Source organism: Mobula birostris, chromosome 2 (assembly GCF_030028105.1).
Source record: "Mobula birostris isolate sMobBir1 chromosome 2, sMobBir1.hap1, whole genome shotgun sequence".
In the NCBI taxonomy this organism is placed as follows: domain Eukaryota; kingdom Metazoa; phylum Chordata; class Chondrichthyes; order Myliobatiformes; family Myliobatidae; genus Mobula; species Mobula birostris.
In genome coordinates this window covers 231,722,127-231,735,921 of record NC_092371.1, presented here as the reverse complement: position 1 = coordinate 231,735,921, position 13,795 = coordinate 231,722,127, and the positions used below count along the sequence as shown (strand labels likewise).

The following is a 13,795-nucleotide window of genomic DNA, read 5'->3' as shown; positions in this document are numbered from 1 at the left end:
ACCAGATCAAGTACAGCCTCTCCTTTTGTAGGCTTACCTACATTTTGCGTCAAGAAACCTTCTTGAGCACACCTAACAAACTCCACCCCATCTAAACCTCTGGTACTAGAGACATGCCAACCACTATATGGGGAATTAAAATCTCCCACCACCTGTTATTATTACACCTTTCCAGAATCTGTCTCCCTTTCTGCTTCTTGATGTCCCTGTTACCATTGGGTGGTCTATAAAAAACACTCAGTAGAGTTATTGACCCCTTCCTGTTGCTAACTTCCACCCACAGAAACATTGAAAGCCAAGAACCAACTATTCTATCTCTCCAGTCTGAAATGGCCCATTCTCTTCCAATTCCTTGTTTTCTATGCAACAGCTAATTTTCAGTTCATGCTATGATACTTTCTCCTATGCTTTCGGCTTTTCATTCCTGCACCCGCTTCTAATGCACCTTGTCAAATGTCATTTGGAAATTTGAGCACACAATTGCCTGCAGGTTCCTTACTCTCCAGGTCACATTCTAAAAGAATCCAAGCAAATTTTTCAAATATGATTGCCTTTCACAAAGTCACTTAGATGAGGTTTGATTAAATTCAGCTTTCCTAAACTATCAGTTATTTCCACTTTGATTATCAACACCAGTACCCTATCAACATTAGATGTAAAATTAATTGACATACAGTTCCTGACCTTTTGCCTTCCTTTTTAAACAACTGAGACACATTGACCATTTTCCAATCTACTGGTACCCGACTGGTATTTACTGAGTTTCAAATAACTGTAACCAATGGATCTATTTCTCTGCAGCTACTTGAATGCAGGGCATTTAATAGAGCCAATTTTTTCACTTTTAGTTCTGTGAGTTTCTCTGATACTTTATCCCTCATGACTGGGACCTTATAAGTTCCTTCTTGTTATTTTAAATTTATCCATTTGTTGCCTTTTTGTCTGTTTCCCGTTATTAATACACCAGTCGCCTTCTTCAGAAGTTCCACTCTAACCTTAACTACCTCCTTCCTATTTATTGTATATGTCAATAGAAATGCTTCCTGTTTTTTATGTTACACTCAGTTTTTTGAAAATTTATTTCTCCCTTCTTATGAACTTCTTAGTCTTCTGTTGCTGAATCCTAAAGCTTCCCAGTCCTTGTCACTTTATATGCTCTATTGTTCAATTTAACACTATTGTTGACCTGATATGTTAAACCACAGTTTGTGCCTCTTTCATGTGGAATCTTATATCTAGTTTGGATAAATTCCTGCTGAGCATTATGGACTAGATTTCTGAACAACTGTCACTGTTGTTTATTTTCCCAGTCCACCTTTGAAAATTTCATCATTATACAATTTCCCTTATTTAAGTAGAAGACAGTGATTTTGGTCCTATAGTTTTCAACTTCATATTGCTTCTGGAGTTATAACACAGTGATCACTAGTTCCTAGTTTAATACATAAGTTTTTATTAATCCTTCCTCATTACTGATGACTAAATTTATAGTAGCCTGTTTCTGCCCTAAGAAGCAACCTGGGATGCACTCCACTAATCTTTTCAGATATTCTTGCCAAATCTGACACATCCAATCAATTCTATGATTAAAATGTCTCATAACAATTGCAGTTGCTTTCATGCATGCTTTAGAAATTTTCCCATTTATCCTCTGCCCTATCTCTAAACCATATTTTTGGCCTATAGAACACTTTCACCCTGCTTCTACTCCTAACTCTCCAAGTTCTTCTCCAGGCTAGAAGGGATGCCCTTAACCATAGTAACAAGCAGGAAATTTAGCCTTTGTCACAGAGAATATGCTGTCCCTTATGATTATTACATTTATGTTTTCTCTCTGCTTAAATGGCTTCATGTGCAAAGATGTAATGGACACCACCCTCATCCACACAAGGAGCAACAACTTTGTACCTGTTGGAGGAAATAAGGACTGGAGCTTTTCTGGAATTTTCCTTTGGATCCCTCTTACCTACTTCTTATATGGTCATAGCATCCTGTTTCAGAGTACTTGGCAATTGAAAGATGCATAATTTAAGGGGTATAATGGCCTTCTGGAACACAGTTCAGCAAGCAAAGAAATAATTGACCGAAATACTTACACTAATGAATTTCAGTTTATCAGCTGTACAACATACAGTAATTGTGCAAGTGCTGTTCACCCAAAATGATGCTGAAAATTCCTATTCACAAGATATATAATATCACTCTTAACACACAGTAATAATTCTTGCCGTTGCCGAGTTGGCCTACCCAACAGAAACACAAAGAATTCTTAGACTTCTTCAAAAAGTCCATGGACACAAGACTGCAAATCTGAGAAGAATTGCATGATGCATTGATAATCAGCCAACAAGGTAATCATCACAAAGGAATTATTTTGGAAATACGTAAACAATGCACAACATATATTATTCATAAACTACTATTGTGTTTTTACCCAAGGCTATGTTTGATGTAGTTCATCTACTGATGAAAAGTCACTCATAAAAACTAACATGCATTTATACTATTATGAACAACCTATAAACATAAAATCATTGAAGTCACAGCAGGTGCTTTTTATCAAATGGCTTTCTTCTCATGCATACATACAAAATCTACTAGCACAACTTTTCATGCAAAGGTAGTTTGTGAACATATTAAAACTTATTTTTTAAAGAAGCTCAATATTGAACAAAGCTTAAAAGCCACATTGCTTGATGCACAACTAAGCATTGCAAAAGTCATGATTCTCTATCTATTTTTGACTATCACATTCAACTTCAAAATGTTTCTGCACAAAATCAGTTTTATACTTGGTTAAAATGTCATATTTTGAGTTTAAGTTCTACTTAACACATTGTTCTATCTCATCTTTAAATAGAAATTCTTAATTGGACCCTAATTCTTCCCAGTTGAGAGGAATTTATTTTAATTATTTTTCTTTGCAACCAGAAGTTCAAATAAAAATACATAAATACCAAGTACATTAAACATTTATAAAGTTATTAGTTTATTAAAAGTGGTAAGGCCAGCTCAAAGCGTGTTGAATGAACAATTACAGGACTGCAAAGTCATAAACATGCAAGAATGGTGAATGAATTATGCATAACCCTCGTCATTTATATTGCAGAGATAAAATATACAGGGTAGAAATTCATCTTCTAGCAATTTCACAATCTTCTACATATAGCAGTGGCTGCTCATTGGACTCCACTTCCATAATTTAGTTCTAATAATGTGACCAAGGACACAATTTCAACCTGTCAACTTTTGGTAAAGGTGGAAGGCAGAAAGTTTTATTCAGACCATCAGCTTCTAAAACAGTGTTAAGTTTTCTGGTTCTAAAGCTCAAAAAGGAATTTGTAACAATAAACTGAAATATGTAATGATGTTGTGTCTTTATATCTTAACATACCTTTATAAAGTTTAACAACAATGGAGCTTTTTTTTTATTTCTAGATTAAATCCTCATAGTAAGTTATTAAATTATTTATGGGAAATGAGAAATATTAAATAAACATGCAAAAATCATACACACAAACACACATATATACATATATGTATATATCCTGGTGAGATGAATATTGCATGTATTTTAATCTTTTTCCAATATAAAATATGTTGAAGCAAACTCTTTTACATGTAGAGGAACTTACTATGAGTAAATCAAGTAATGCAAGCATGCCACACCTACACATCAGGTATCAGGCAGGATGAAAATTGCATCTCACTTACATTACTGATAGATTTTTGTAATGCTTCACCTAGAAAGTGCCGCTATGAAAAAGACCACAGGAATAAAAAAGAAGATCAGAATCTAACTGTAAATTGAATAAACAATTTGGAAAAAAAATACAAATGTTTATAATGAACAGTGTGATGATCTTAGCACACTGTTAAAAAGATGAAAATTATATTCAATATTTGCACATTTAGAGGGAGTTTTAAGAGTTGTATTAACAACTTTGATACTTAATTGTATAACCAATGTATTTTGACAATGTTAAATTCAAAATTCATACAAAACAGATCTCAACACAAGAAGATCTCTTTTACACCATTGGAAATAGCAATGCCCTTGAACTGAAGATCCTACAAAAAGTAGAGGATAAGTCCCAGTCCATCATGGGTAAGGTTCTCCCAACCATTGAGCACATCTACATGAAATGCTGTTGCAGGCAAGCAGGATCCATTATTAGAGACCCCCACAACCTAGGACATGCCCTCTTCTCACTGCTACCATCTGGAAGAAGGTACAAAAGCCTCAGGACTCACACCACCAGGTTCTGGATCAGTTACCACCCCTCTGCCATCAGGCACTTGAACAAAAGGAGATAACTTCATTCAACTTCACTTGCCCCATCATTGAAATGTTCCCATTAACCCTGTATGTTCTACGTTGGTTTGTCCTTCCAACGTGCAATACCTCACACTTGTCAGTATTAAACTCCATCTGCCATTTTTTAGCCCATTTTTCAAGCTGGTCCAAGTCCCTCTGCAGGCTCTGAAAACCTTCCTCACTGTCTACTACACCCCCAATCTTTGTATCATCAGCAAACTTGCTGATCCAATTTACCACATTATCATCCAGATCATTGATATAGATGACAAATAACAATGGACCCAGCACTGATCCCTGTGGCACACCACTAGTCACAGGCCTCCACTCAGAGAAGCAATTCTCTACCACCACTCTCTGGATTCTTCCATCGAGCCAATTTCTAATCCAATTTACCACCTCTCCATGTATACCTAGTGACTGAATTTTCCTAACTAACCTCCCATGCGGGACCTTACTGAAGTCCATGTAGAAAATATCCACTGCCTTCCCTTCATCCACTTTCCTGGTAACCTCCTCGAAAAACTCCAATAGATTGGTCAAACATGACCTACCACGCACAAAGCCATGTTGACTCTCCCTAATAAGTCCCAGTCTATCCAAATGCTTGTAGATTCTGTCTCTTAGTACTACCTCCAATAACTTATCTACCACCGACGTTAAACTCACTGGCCTATAATTTCCCGGATTACTTTTCGATCCTTTTTTAAACAATGGAACAACATGAGCCACTCTCCAATCCTCCGGCACCTCACCTGTAGACAGCGACATTTAAAATATTTCAGCCAGGGCCACTGCAATTTCAACACTAGTCTCCTTCAAGGTCCGAGGGAACACCCTGTCAGGTCCCGGGGATTTATCCACTTTAATTTTCCCCAAGATAGCAAGGACCTCCTCCTTTTTGATCTGTACAGTTTCCATGATCTCACTACTTGTTTCCCCTAATTCCATAGACTTCATGCCAGTTTCTTTAGTAAACACAGACGCAAAAAACCTATTTAAGATCTCCCCCATTTCTTTTGGTTCAGCACATAGCCGACCACTCTGATCTTCAAGAGGACCAATTTTATCCCTTACAATCTTTTTGCTCTTAATATACCTGTAAAAGCTCTTTTGATTATTCTTCACTTTGACTGCCAAGGCAACCTCATGTCTTCTTTTAGCCCTCCTGATTTCTTTCTTAAGTATTTTCTTGCACTTTTTATACTCCTCAAGCACCTTATTTACTCCGTGCTTCCTATACACGTCATACAACTCCCTCTTCTTCTTTATCAGAGTTGCAATATCCCTTGAGAACCAAGGTTCCTTATTCCTATTCACCTTGCCTTTAATTCTGACAGGAGCATACAAATTCTGCACTCTCAAAATTTCTGCTTTGAAGGCTTCCCACCTACCCATCACATCCATGCCAGAGGACAACCTGTCCCAATCCACGCTTTTTAGATCCTTTCTCATTTCTTCAAATTTGGCCTTCTTCCAGTAAGAACCTCAACCCTAGGACCAGATCTATCCTTGTCCATGATCAAGTTGAAACTAATGGTGTTATGATCACTGGAACCAAAGTGCTACCCTACATAGACTTCTGTCACTTGTCCTAACTCGTTTCCTAACAGGAGATCCAATATTGCATCCCCTCTAGGTGGTCCCTCTATATATTGATTTAGAAAACTTTCCTGAACACATTTTACAAACTCTAAACCATCTAGGCCCCTAACAGTATGGGAGACCCAATCAATATATGGAAAATTAAAATCCCCTACCACCACTTTATGTTTCCTGCAGTTGCCTGCTATCTCTCTGCAGATTTGCTCTTCCAATTCTCTTTGACTATTGGGTGGTCTGTAATACAATCCCACTAATGTGGCCATATCTTTCCTGTTTCTCAGCTCCACCCACAAGGACTCAGTAGACAAGCCCTCTAATCTGTCCTGCCTGAGCACTGCTGTAATGTTTTCCCTAACAAGCAATGCCACTCCCCCACCTTTCATTCCCCTGCCTCGATCACATCTGAAACATCGGAACCCTGGAATATTAAGCTGCCAGTCCTGCCCATCCTGTAGCCAAGTTTCACTAATTGCTACAACGTCATAATTCCACGTGTCAATCCACGCCCTCAACTCATCCGCCTTCCCCGCAATACTCCTAGCATTGAAATATATACACCTCAGAAGATTTTTACCACCACTCACAACCTTTCTATTAGTGGATTTGCTTGAACTTTTAACATCATTTATTTTCACCCCAGCCACACTGTCAGCTCTGGTACTGTGGTCCCCATCCCCCTGCAAATGAACTTTTTAAAGTACATGGCAATTTTGGACACATTGGGTCATAAAATCAAACAGGCAGAAAGCACAGAAATAGGTTCTTTGACTCACCATGTCCAAGCCAACCATCAAAACCTACCCATACTAATTCCATTTACCGGTACTTTGCCAACAGATTTCTATTCCTTGAACATTCAAGTGCTTATCTAGATATTTCTTCTAGACCTCACTGTCTCGCTCCTTGAATTCTCCAGTTATCATGTCCTTCTCTTTTATGAATACATATGAGATTAAGTCCTCATCTATATCCTTTGGCTCATGCATTTTCAGCAATGATGTGGTACAAAACAGCTAACCATTCTGAAAACAGAAAAATCAGTGGAGCCTGACCACATCTCAACTTTAGGAGTAAAAATTTTCTGTAAAATTTGCCCTCTCCTGGTCAAGGAGTTGAATTTAATTAGTATAGTTGCAAAACTGGTACTACTTGATAAAATGAAAATATCCTATTTCCTGACCATAAAATCCAAAACAAATCCAATGGAACCAATATTCAATGGGATCAATTACTATTCCATCAATCTCCTCTCAAATTTTAGCAGAGTGATAAAAGGAGAAACAGAAGGATTCATTGGCAGTTATCTTTCTTATGAAAGCTCAATCAAGTTCCAATCCAAATAGCCCAAATTTCTTTGCAGACTTGAACCAAGCCCTGATAAAAAAAATTAAATTTCACAGGAAATGTGAGAGTGACCGCTCTCATTATCAAGTTGGCATATAACCAATGGTCAAAATCAGTTCACTATAGTGACTCCCGAACCAACAATGCAAATTTTGTAATTGAAGGGGCTTCTGAACATTATGCATGTGAAACAAATTAAAATTATTAAAAGAAAAAAAATGTTCCATCTGAAATTAATGAGATACCTGTAGCTAGGTGTGAAGAGCCTAAACAAGAAATCAAACAGAACAATAACCAGTTCACATAAATGACAAAGCAGTTCTTTAAAACTCAATTTTTCTTCCATCTCTTTTCCCTATCTTCCCTTTCTTCCACTTCATACCCGCACTTCTCTTTGTATTTTCGTCTTTTTCTTTACTTATTCATTAAGTTTTGACCAGTTTTCATTTTCTTATTACTTTTTCCATTCTGATTGCTTCCAATTTTGTTTAAATTTTAAACATTCTTTGTGGTTGGACTTAGAAGAAAAGGGGAGCTGATGGAATTGGTCCAACTAGGGTACTATAATCAAAACTATCAGATTGTTTGAAAGATATAGCAAAATTGAATGATACCAAGTTCTTTTCTATAAACATGATCCCTCATTTGATTTTATACTTCATGGTTTTGTTACATTTAAAAATCTAGTAACTAACCTTAAAGAAAATTGAGCATGTCAAATATTGCTTTAACTTTATCAATATGCATCTTTAATTAATTAATTAAAGGTGCAGCATGGGACAAGTCCTTCTGGCCCAACAAGCTGCACTGCCCAGCAGTCCACCTATTTACACTAGCCTATTCACAGGACAATTTACAATGACCAATTAAGCTACTAACCAGTACATCTTTGGACTGCAGCAGGAAGCCAGAGCACCCAGAGGAATCCCACATGGTTCCTGGACAGAAGATGCAAACCTTTAGAGACAGCGTCAGAATTGAACTTCAAACCCTGGAACACCCCAAGCTGTAATAGTGTCATGCTAACCACGAAGCTACCGTGGCATCCAAGTATAATGTTTCTGGGAGATGAAGAAGAACATGCTCCTATTGGATTGATATGCAGCAAAAGAACACAAATATCAATACTGATGAAGGCAGGACCCTCCTTGGCAGGTGAACCTTCCGGTACATCTTTTCCCATTTTGAAGCCCACCCACAGTTCACAGATGAGGATGCACTGATTATTTTGTACAACAGAATTCATCAGTGGAATGATACCTTAGCATAAGCCACTATCTTCAAAAGAGAGTTGCAAGAGAAAATATAATCATTTCCATCATATAACCAATTATAATTGAGTAGACCTACAATATTAAAAAATTGTACCTTAGCTTTTATTTCCAGTCAAAACACTAAGCACATGAAAACAACAGAATAATTTCAAAGGAATATAGTTTCTTTATGGTTTGTATTTAGTCCTGCTACTTCTATTGTTTTTAAATGCACAAGATCCAAGGAAAAGAAGAAATTAGTTTTGCAAAATTTAAGCTATATTTACATATAGTATAGTAATAATTTTAAACAAGATCAACACATACCTGATTCAAAAGATCTTCTACCTTTTTCTGGCAGCCTTCCTTCTCTGCACTGATTTCCTGGTCCTTTTGATGTGAGAGGTGAGCCAATGCAGACCGTTTCTCATCTGCGTGTTGTCTTTCTAACTTTACACATAATTTTTCATATTGCTCCCTAAGATAAATACATTACTTGAGTAATAGGAAAAAAAGGAACTGAAAAGATTTGGGTAACAATATAAATAGAATTGATGATATCAAAAAGTACCTGGTTCATCCAAGGAAAGATCTAAATACTATTTACTGCATTTACTGAAGGGTTTCCTCCTTTTGGTATATCAATTGCAATAAGTTATGAAATCTAAAGTTTGCCAAAACTTCTGAAAAGTTATTCACAAATGGGAAGTGCTGTAGATGTGTTATTCTCTGTTTTCACTGGATTAGATATCTGCTCACCTTCAGGCAACCAAAGATCCACCTGGACTTTCTTGTTCTCCCACTTGACACCAGGCTGAAGATCCAAGGAACACACACAAAATGATGGAGGAACTCATCAAGCCAGGCAGCATGTATGGAAAAGATAAAGGGGCTCGGCCTGAAACGTCAACTATACCCTTTCCCATACATGTTGCTTGGCCTGCTGAGTTCCTCCAAATTAACCCTTAGGGAATTCTGCACAAGGACTCCCAAGTCCCTTTGCACCTCAGTTTTTTTGTATTTTCTCTCCATTTAGAAAATAGTCAGCCCTTTCATTTACCAAAGTGTATAACCATACACTTCCCGACATTGTATTCCATCTGCCATTTCTTTGCCCATTCTCCTAATCTGTCTATGTCCTTCTGTACCCTCTCTACTTCCTCAAAACTACCTACCCCTCCACCTATCTTCATATTGTCTGCAAACATTTCAACAAAACCATCTATTCCATCATCCAAATCATTGACAAATAACATAAAAAGAAATGGTCCCAACACTGACTCCAGTGGAACATCACTAGTTACTGGCAGCCTGTCATAAAAGATTCCCTGTATTCCCACTCTTTGCCTCCTGTTAATCAGCCACTACTTTATCCATGCTAGAACCTTCCCTCATATGTCTTCCAAACTCTTTATTACGCTAATGACTGCATAGGTGTTGCTTATTTACCTATATATCTACCTACTTAGTTATTCATTTATTGAGATACTGCGTGGAATAGGCCCTACCGGCCCTTCAAGCCGAGCCACCCAGCAACTCCTGATTTAACCCAAGTCTAAGCACAGGACAATTTACAGTGGGCAATTAACCTAATTATATATACTAATTGATGTATCATTGGACTGTGGGAGGAAATCGGAGCACCCAGAGAAAACTCATGCATTCCACAGGGAAGACATACAGACTCCAGAACAGGATTCTTCTTTGTCAAGAAGAAAGTTGAGGGTCTCTATCCCTACATCAACTACTGTGGACTCAATAAAATCACCATTAAGAATCACTATACTCTCCCCTTAATGGATAGTGCATTCAAAACACTCAGCGTAGCCCAGGTCCTCACCAAACTTAATCAACAAAGCGTATAAGCTGATCTGCACCCACTGGGCACTACGAATACTTGGTGAAGCCTTTCAGACTTTCAAACAGTCCATTCGTTTTCTAATCTTTCATTAACAAGATCCTCCAAAACATTCTACACAGTTATGTGTTCATGTAACATGAGGACATCCTCACCTTCTTAAAGGATCCCCAAGACTACATCTTCACACCCGTTCAGTCTTTCAGTGTCTCCTCAAAAACCAACTGCACTGCAAGTTAGAGAAATGCCAATTCCGCACCCCAGTTATTTCCTTCTTGGGTTACGTCCTTTCACCCCAAGGGGTAACCATGGACCCAGAGAAAACAATTATCATGATTGAATGGCTTTGACTGCATTCCCTCAAACAGCTACAGGGCTTCTTGGGCTTCTCCAACTTTTACCGCCGTTTCATCAGGAACTACAGCCAAATTGCCATTCCTCTCACCTCCCTCATCAAATCACCTACCACGAGTAACCTGGTCTGCTGCTGCAGATCACGCTTTTGAGGAGCTCAAGACGCACTTTAACACCGCTCCCATTCTCTGCTCTCAGAGCACCTCTGGACCTTCTGTAGTTGGGTGGAAGCACTGACATGGGCATCTGATATGGACATCCTTTTCCATTGAGGAATGGATTGGAAGGTCTTTATGCCTTCTTCTTGTGCAAGACGGCCATTATGGGGTAGGAGACAGGGAGCCATTCACTATTAAACGGGCCTTTGAGGAAAGGAGACATTGGCTAATTGGTAACACCGAGTCCCTTCTGATCTGGATTGACCAACAGAACCTCACATCTATATAATGACTCACCAACGCAACCCACATCAAAGGCTGGGCCCTCTTTTTTGAGCAGTTCAACTTAACCATCTCCAAGCAATCGGGCTTCAAGAACACTAAGGCAGAGACCCTGTCGTGACAACTCTAACCAACTGAAATGGAAATTGACCCTCAGCCCATTAATCCATCTTGCAGATCTTCTCCCTAATCGTATTGGATCTTGAGAACCAGGTCCACCAGGCCCTATAGCATGAGCCTGCTCCAGCCAACACAGGTGACAACCGAATGTACATGCCATCAGCCGCATGCTCTGAGGGATTCCACTCAACCCTCTCCGGCTACCCAGGCACACGGTGGACTCCATAATTCCTGTGATGCCAGTTCTGGTGAACCACCAAGATCAAACACGTACATCAGTTCATCGTTGCCTGCTCTCAATGTGCCTGGTTCAACTCTTCCAATCAGCAGCCCTCTGTGCTCCTGTGGTCCCTTGATGTGACAAGGTTGCCACCTTCCAATGGAGCAATGGTGGACTGATTCTCCAAGGCGGCTCACTTAATTGCCCTCCCCAAACTTCCGTCAGACGCTAGGATGGCAGATTTGGTTCTCCAAGCTGTAGTTTGCTTCCACAGTTTCCCTCAGGATATTTTGCCAGACCGGGGAAGCAATTCATCTCCTGCTTTTGGCAAGCCTTTTGCTCCCTCCTCCGCACCCCAGTGAATTTGTCCTCTGGCTATTGTCTGCACAACAACAGTCAGTCAGAAAGAGCCAATCATAAGTACAGAAGTTTCTAGTCTCAGTGGTACTTCACCGCCTTTAACCCTTCCACACAGAAGTAGTATCCGCTCTGGGCCAAACCGTCCCACAATCTACACGCCTCACCTGCTACAGACAGATATGTTACCCTTTGAAGTGCTTCATGGCCTTCAACCCCAGTTGTTTCCCACGGAGGACCCAATGGTTCACCACTGCCGGAATGTTTGGAAGACGGCCATCCTAACTGCCACCGCACCTAGTGCCACCAGGCCAACTGCTAGTAGTGCCCAGCCAAACTACTCTGGCATGGTGTCTGCTGTCCGCCCAAGATCTGCCCTTGCGCACCAACTCCTGCAAGTTCTCTCTCCAGTTCATTGGTCCCTTCAGATTATGCATCACATTAATCCAGTAACTTACTGTCTCCAGATGCCACTATCCTTCAGGATCACACCTAACTGCCACATATCCTGTGTCCATGGACCACTCAAACCAACCTGAGCCTACACTTTCAGAACCTAGGATGGTGGAAGATGGTCCAGTATACATGGTTTGCTGGTTGATGGATTCATGTCATCATGGATGGAGTGTGCAATATCTGGTCAACTGGGTAGAGGTCTTGGGTGCTGTCCAGTTCCATCTTGAATCTACAGCTCACCAAAGAGTTCTATTAGACCATCCGGATTGTCCTGGATGGTCAGGTGCTGGCTGTGGGGGAGGGTCCCGTCATGCCTGCATTGACAGATACCTCCCAGTCTCCACCCAGCTAATAGGACTCACCTGCCATTCATTTCCAACACATCAACTGCAGCGTATTTAAACCCAGCACTCATCCACAGTCCTTGTTCTTCCATTGAATCAGTCAGTTTCAACCAGTTGTTCCTAAGCTTCAGTTACCTTGGTGTTTAGTATCTGTTCTCTCTCATTTTGTTATTTTTGCACCCTATTATTACAATTATTGTTCATTGCTGAGTCATTCCTGCTGCTCTGCTTTTGGTCAAGCCTCCTCTACATTTCCTGATAAAACGTGGCTCCAGTACATCACATGCACCATCAATCTTCAGGTCATGCCATTCTGGGACTTTTGCTGATATTATTTTTGTGACTGTATGTGTTGTCATAACTACATGTGCTGTGTGACTGTACGAACTGTGTTTTGCACCCTGGCCCTGGAGGAATGCTGTTTTGTTTAGCTGTATGCATGTGAATAGTTGAATGACAATTAAACTTGAACTTTCCTCAGAGGCTAATCATTTCCTACTCTGATAAATCAGGAAGCCACAGATACTTTCTCCCTGTCCACCTTCAATACCATTATCTAAAAATCCCACATTTTTATCTTTGGAGCAATTATGGTAATTCAAGGAGTTTTACAGACCACTAGAGATGTAAAAGCTGTTTAAAAAAAGCTCAGCATTACAACTAATGGGAGAGGGAAAACTGTACCCACCCAGTCCAGGAAGTCTGCTTAGGCTAACTGGGGGGGGGCACGGGGTCAGCTCAAGAGATTATTGTTCTCCTTTATGAAAGATAATGAATTACCTCACAACTATTTTCCACTTTTGTTCCAGATCCTTTTCCAATCTTTCTAATTTGACTTTCTCTTCTTCTTTAGCTGCAGTTAGTCGTGCCTCATAGCTCTGTCTCTGTTGTTCCATTTCTCCCTAAGGCACACAAGTAAATTACTCCTACCACTGCAATAAACAAATATGAACTCAAAAATGCATATTCTATTGAAATTATTTATTTGAAGCACCAAGTAAATTGAATTGTTGTTATATTGCAGAACTATAGTACAATAATTTACCTTACCTCATGATAAAGATCAAATCTACTATACACCAAATCTTCATACCTACTTCCTCAATAAGTAGATATCATGTCATAA

At 39.4% G+C, this 13,795-nt stretch overlaps 1 protein-coding gene across 12 annotated transcripts in view; it reads right to left on the bottom strand.

Annotated features, from left to right (window-relative positions):
* fam184ab (family with sequence similarity 184 member Ab) overlaps nt 1-13,795 on the bottom strand; it is a 179,956-nt gene that overhangs the window by 66,319 nt on the left and 99,842 nt on the right. For all 12 annotated transcript variants that reach the window (XM_072251592.1, XM_072251593.1, XM_072251591.1 and 9 more), the window contains exons 8-9: nt 13,450-13,571; nt 8,848-8,998 (exon numbers count right to left, since the gene is read on the bottom strand). In XM_072251592.1, the coding sequence (XP_072107693.1) occupies nt 8,848-8,998; nt 13,450-13,571 (273 nt within the window). The remainder of the gene's footprint in view (nt 1-8,847; nt 8,999-13,449; nt 13,572-13,795) is intronic.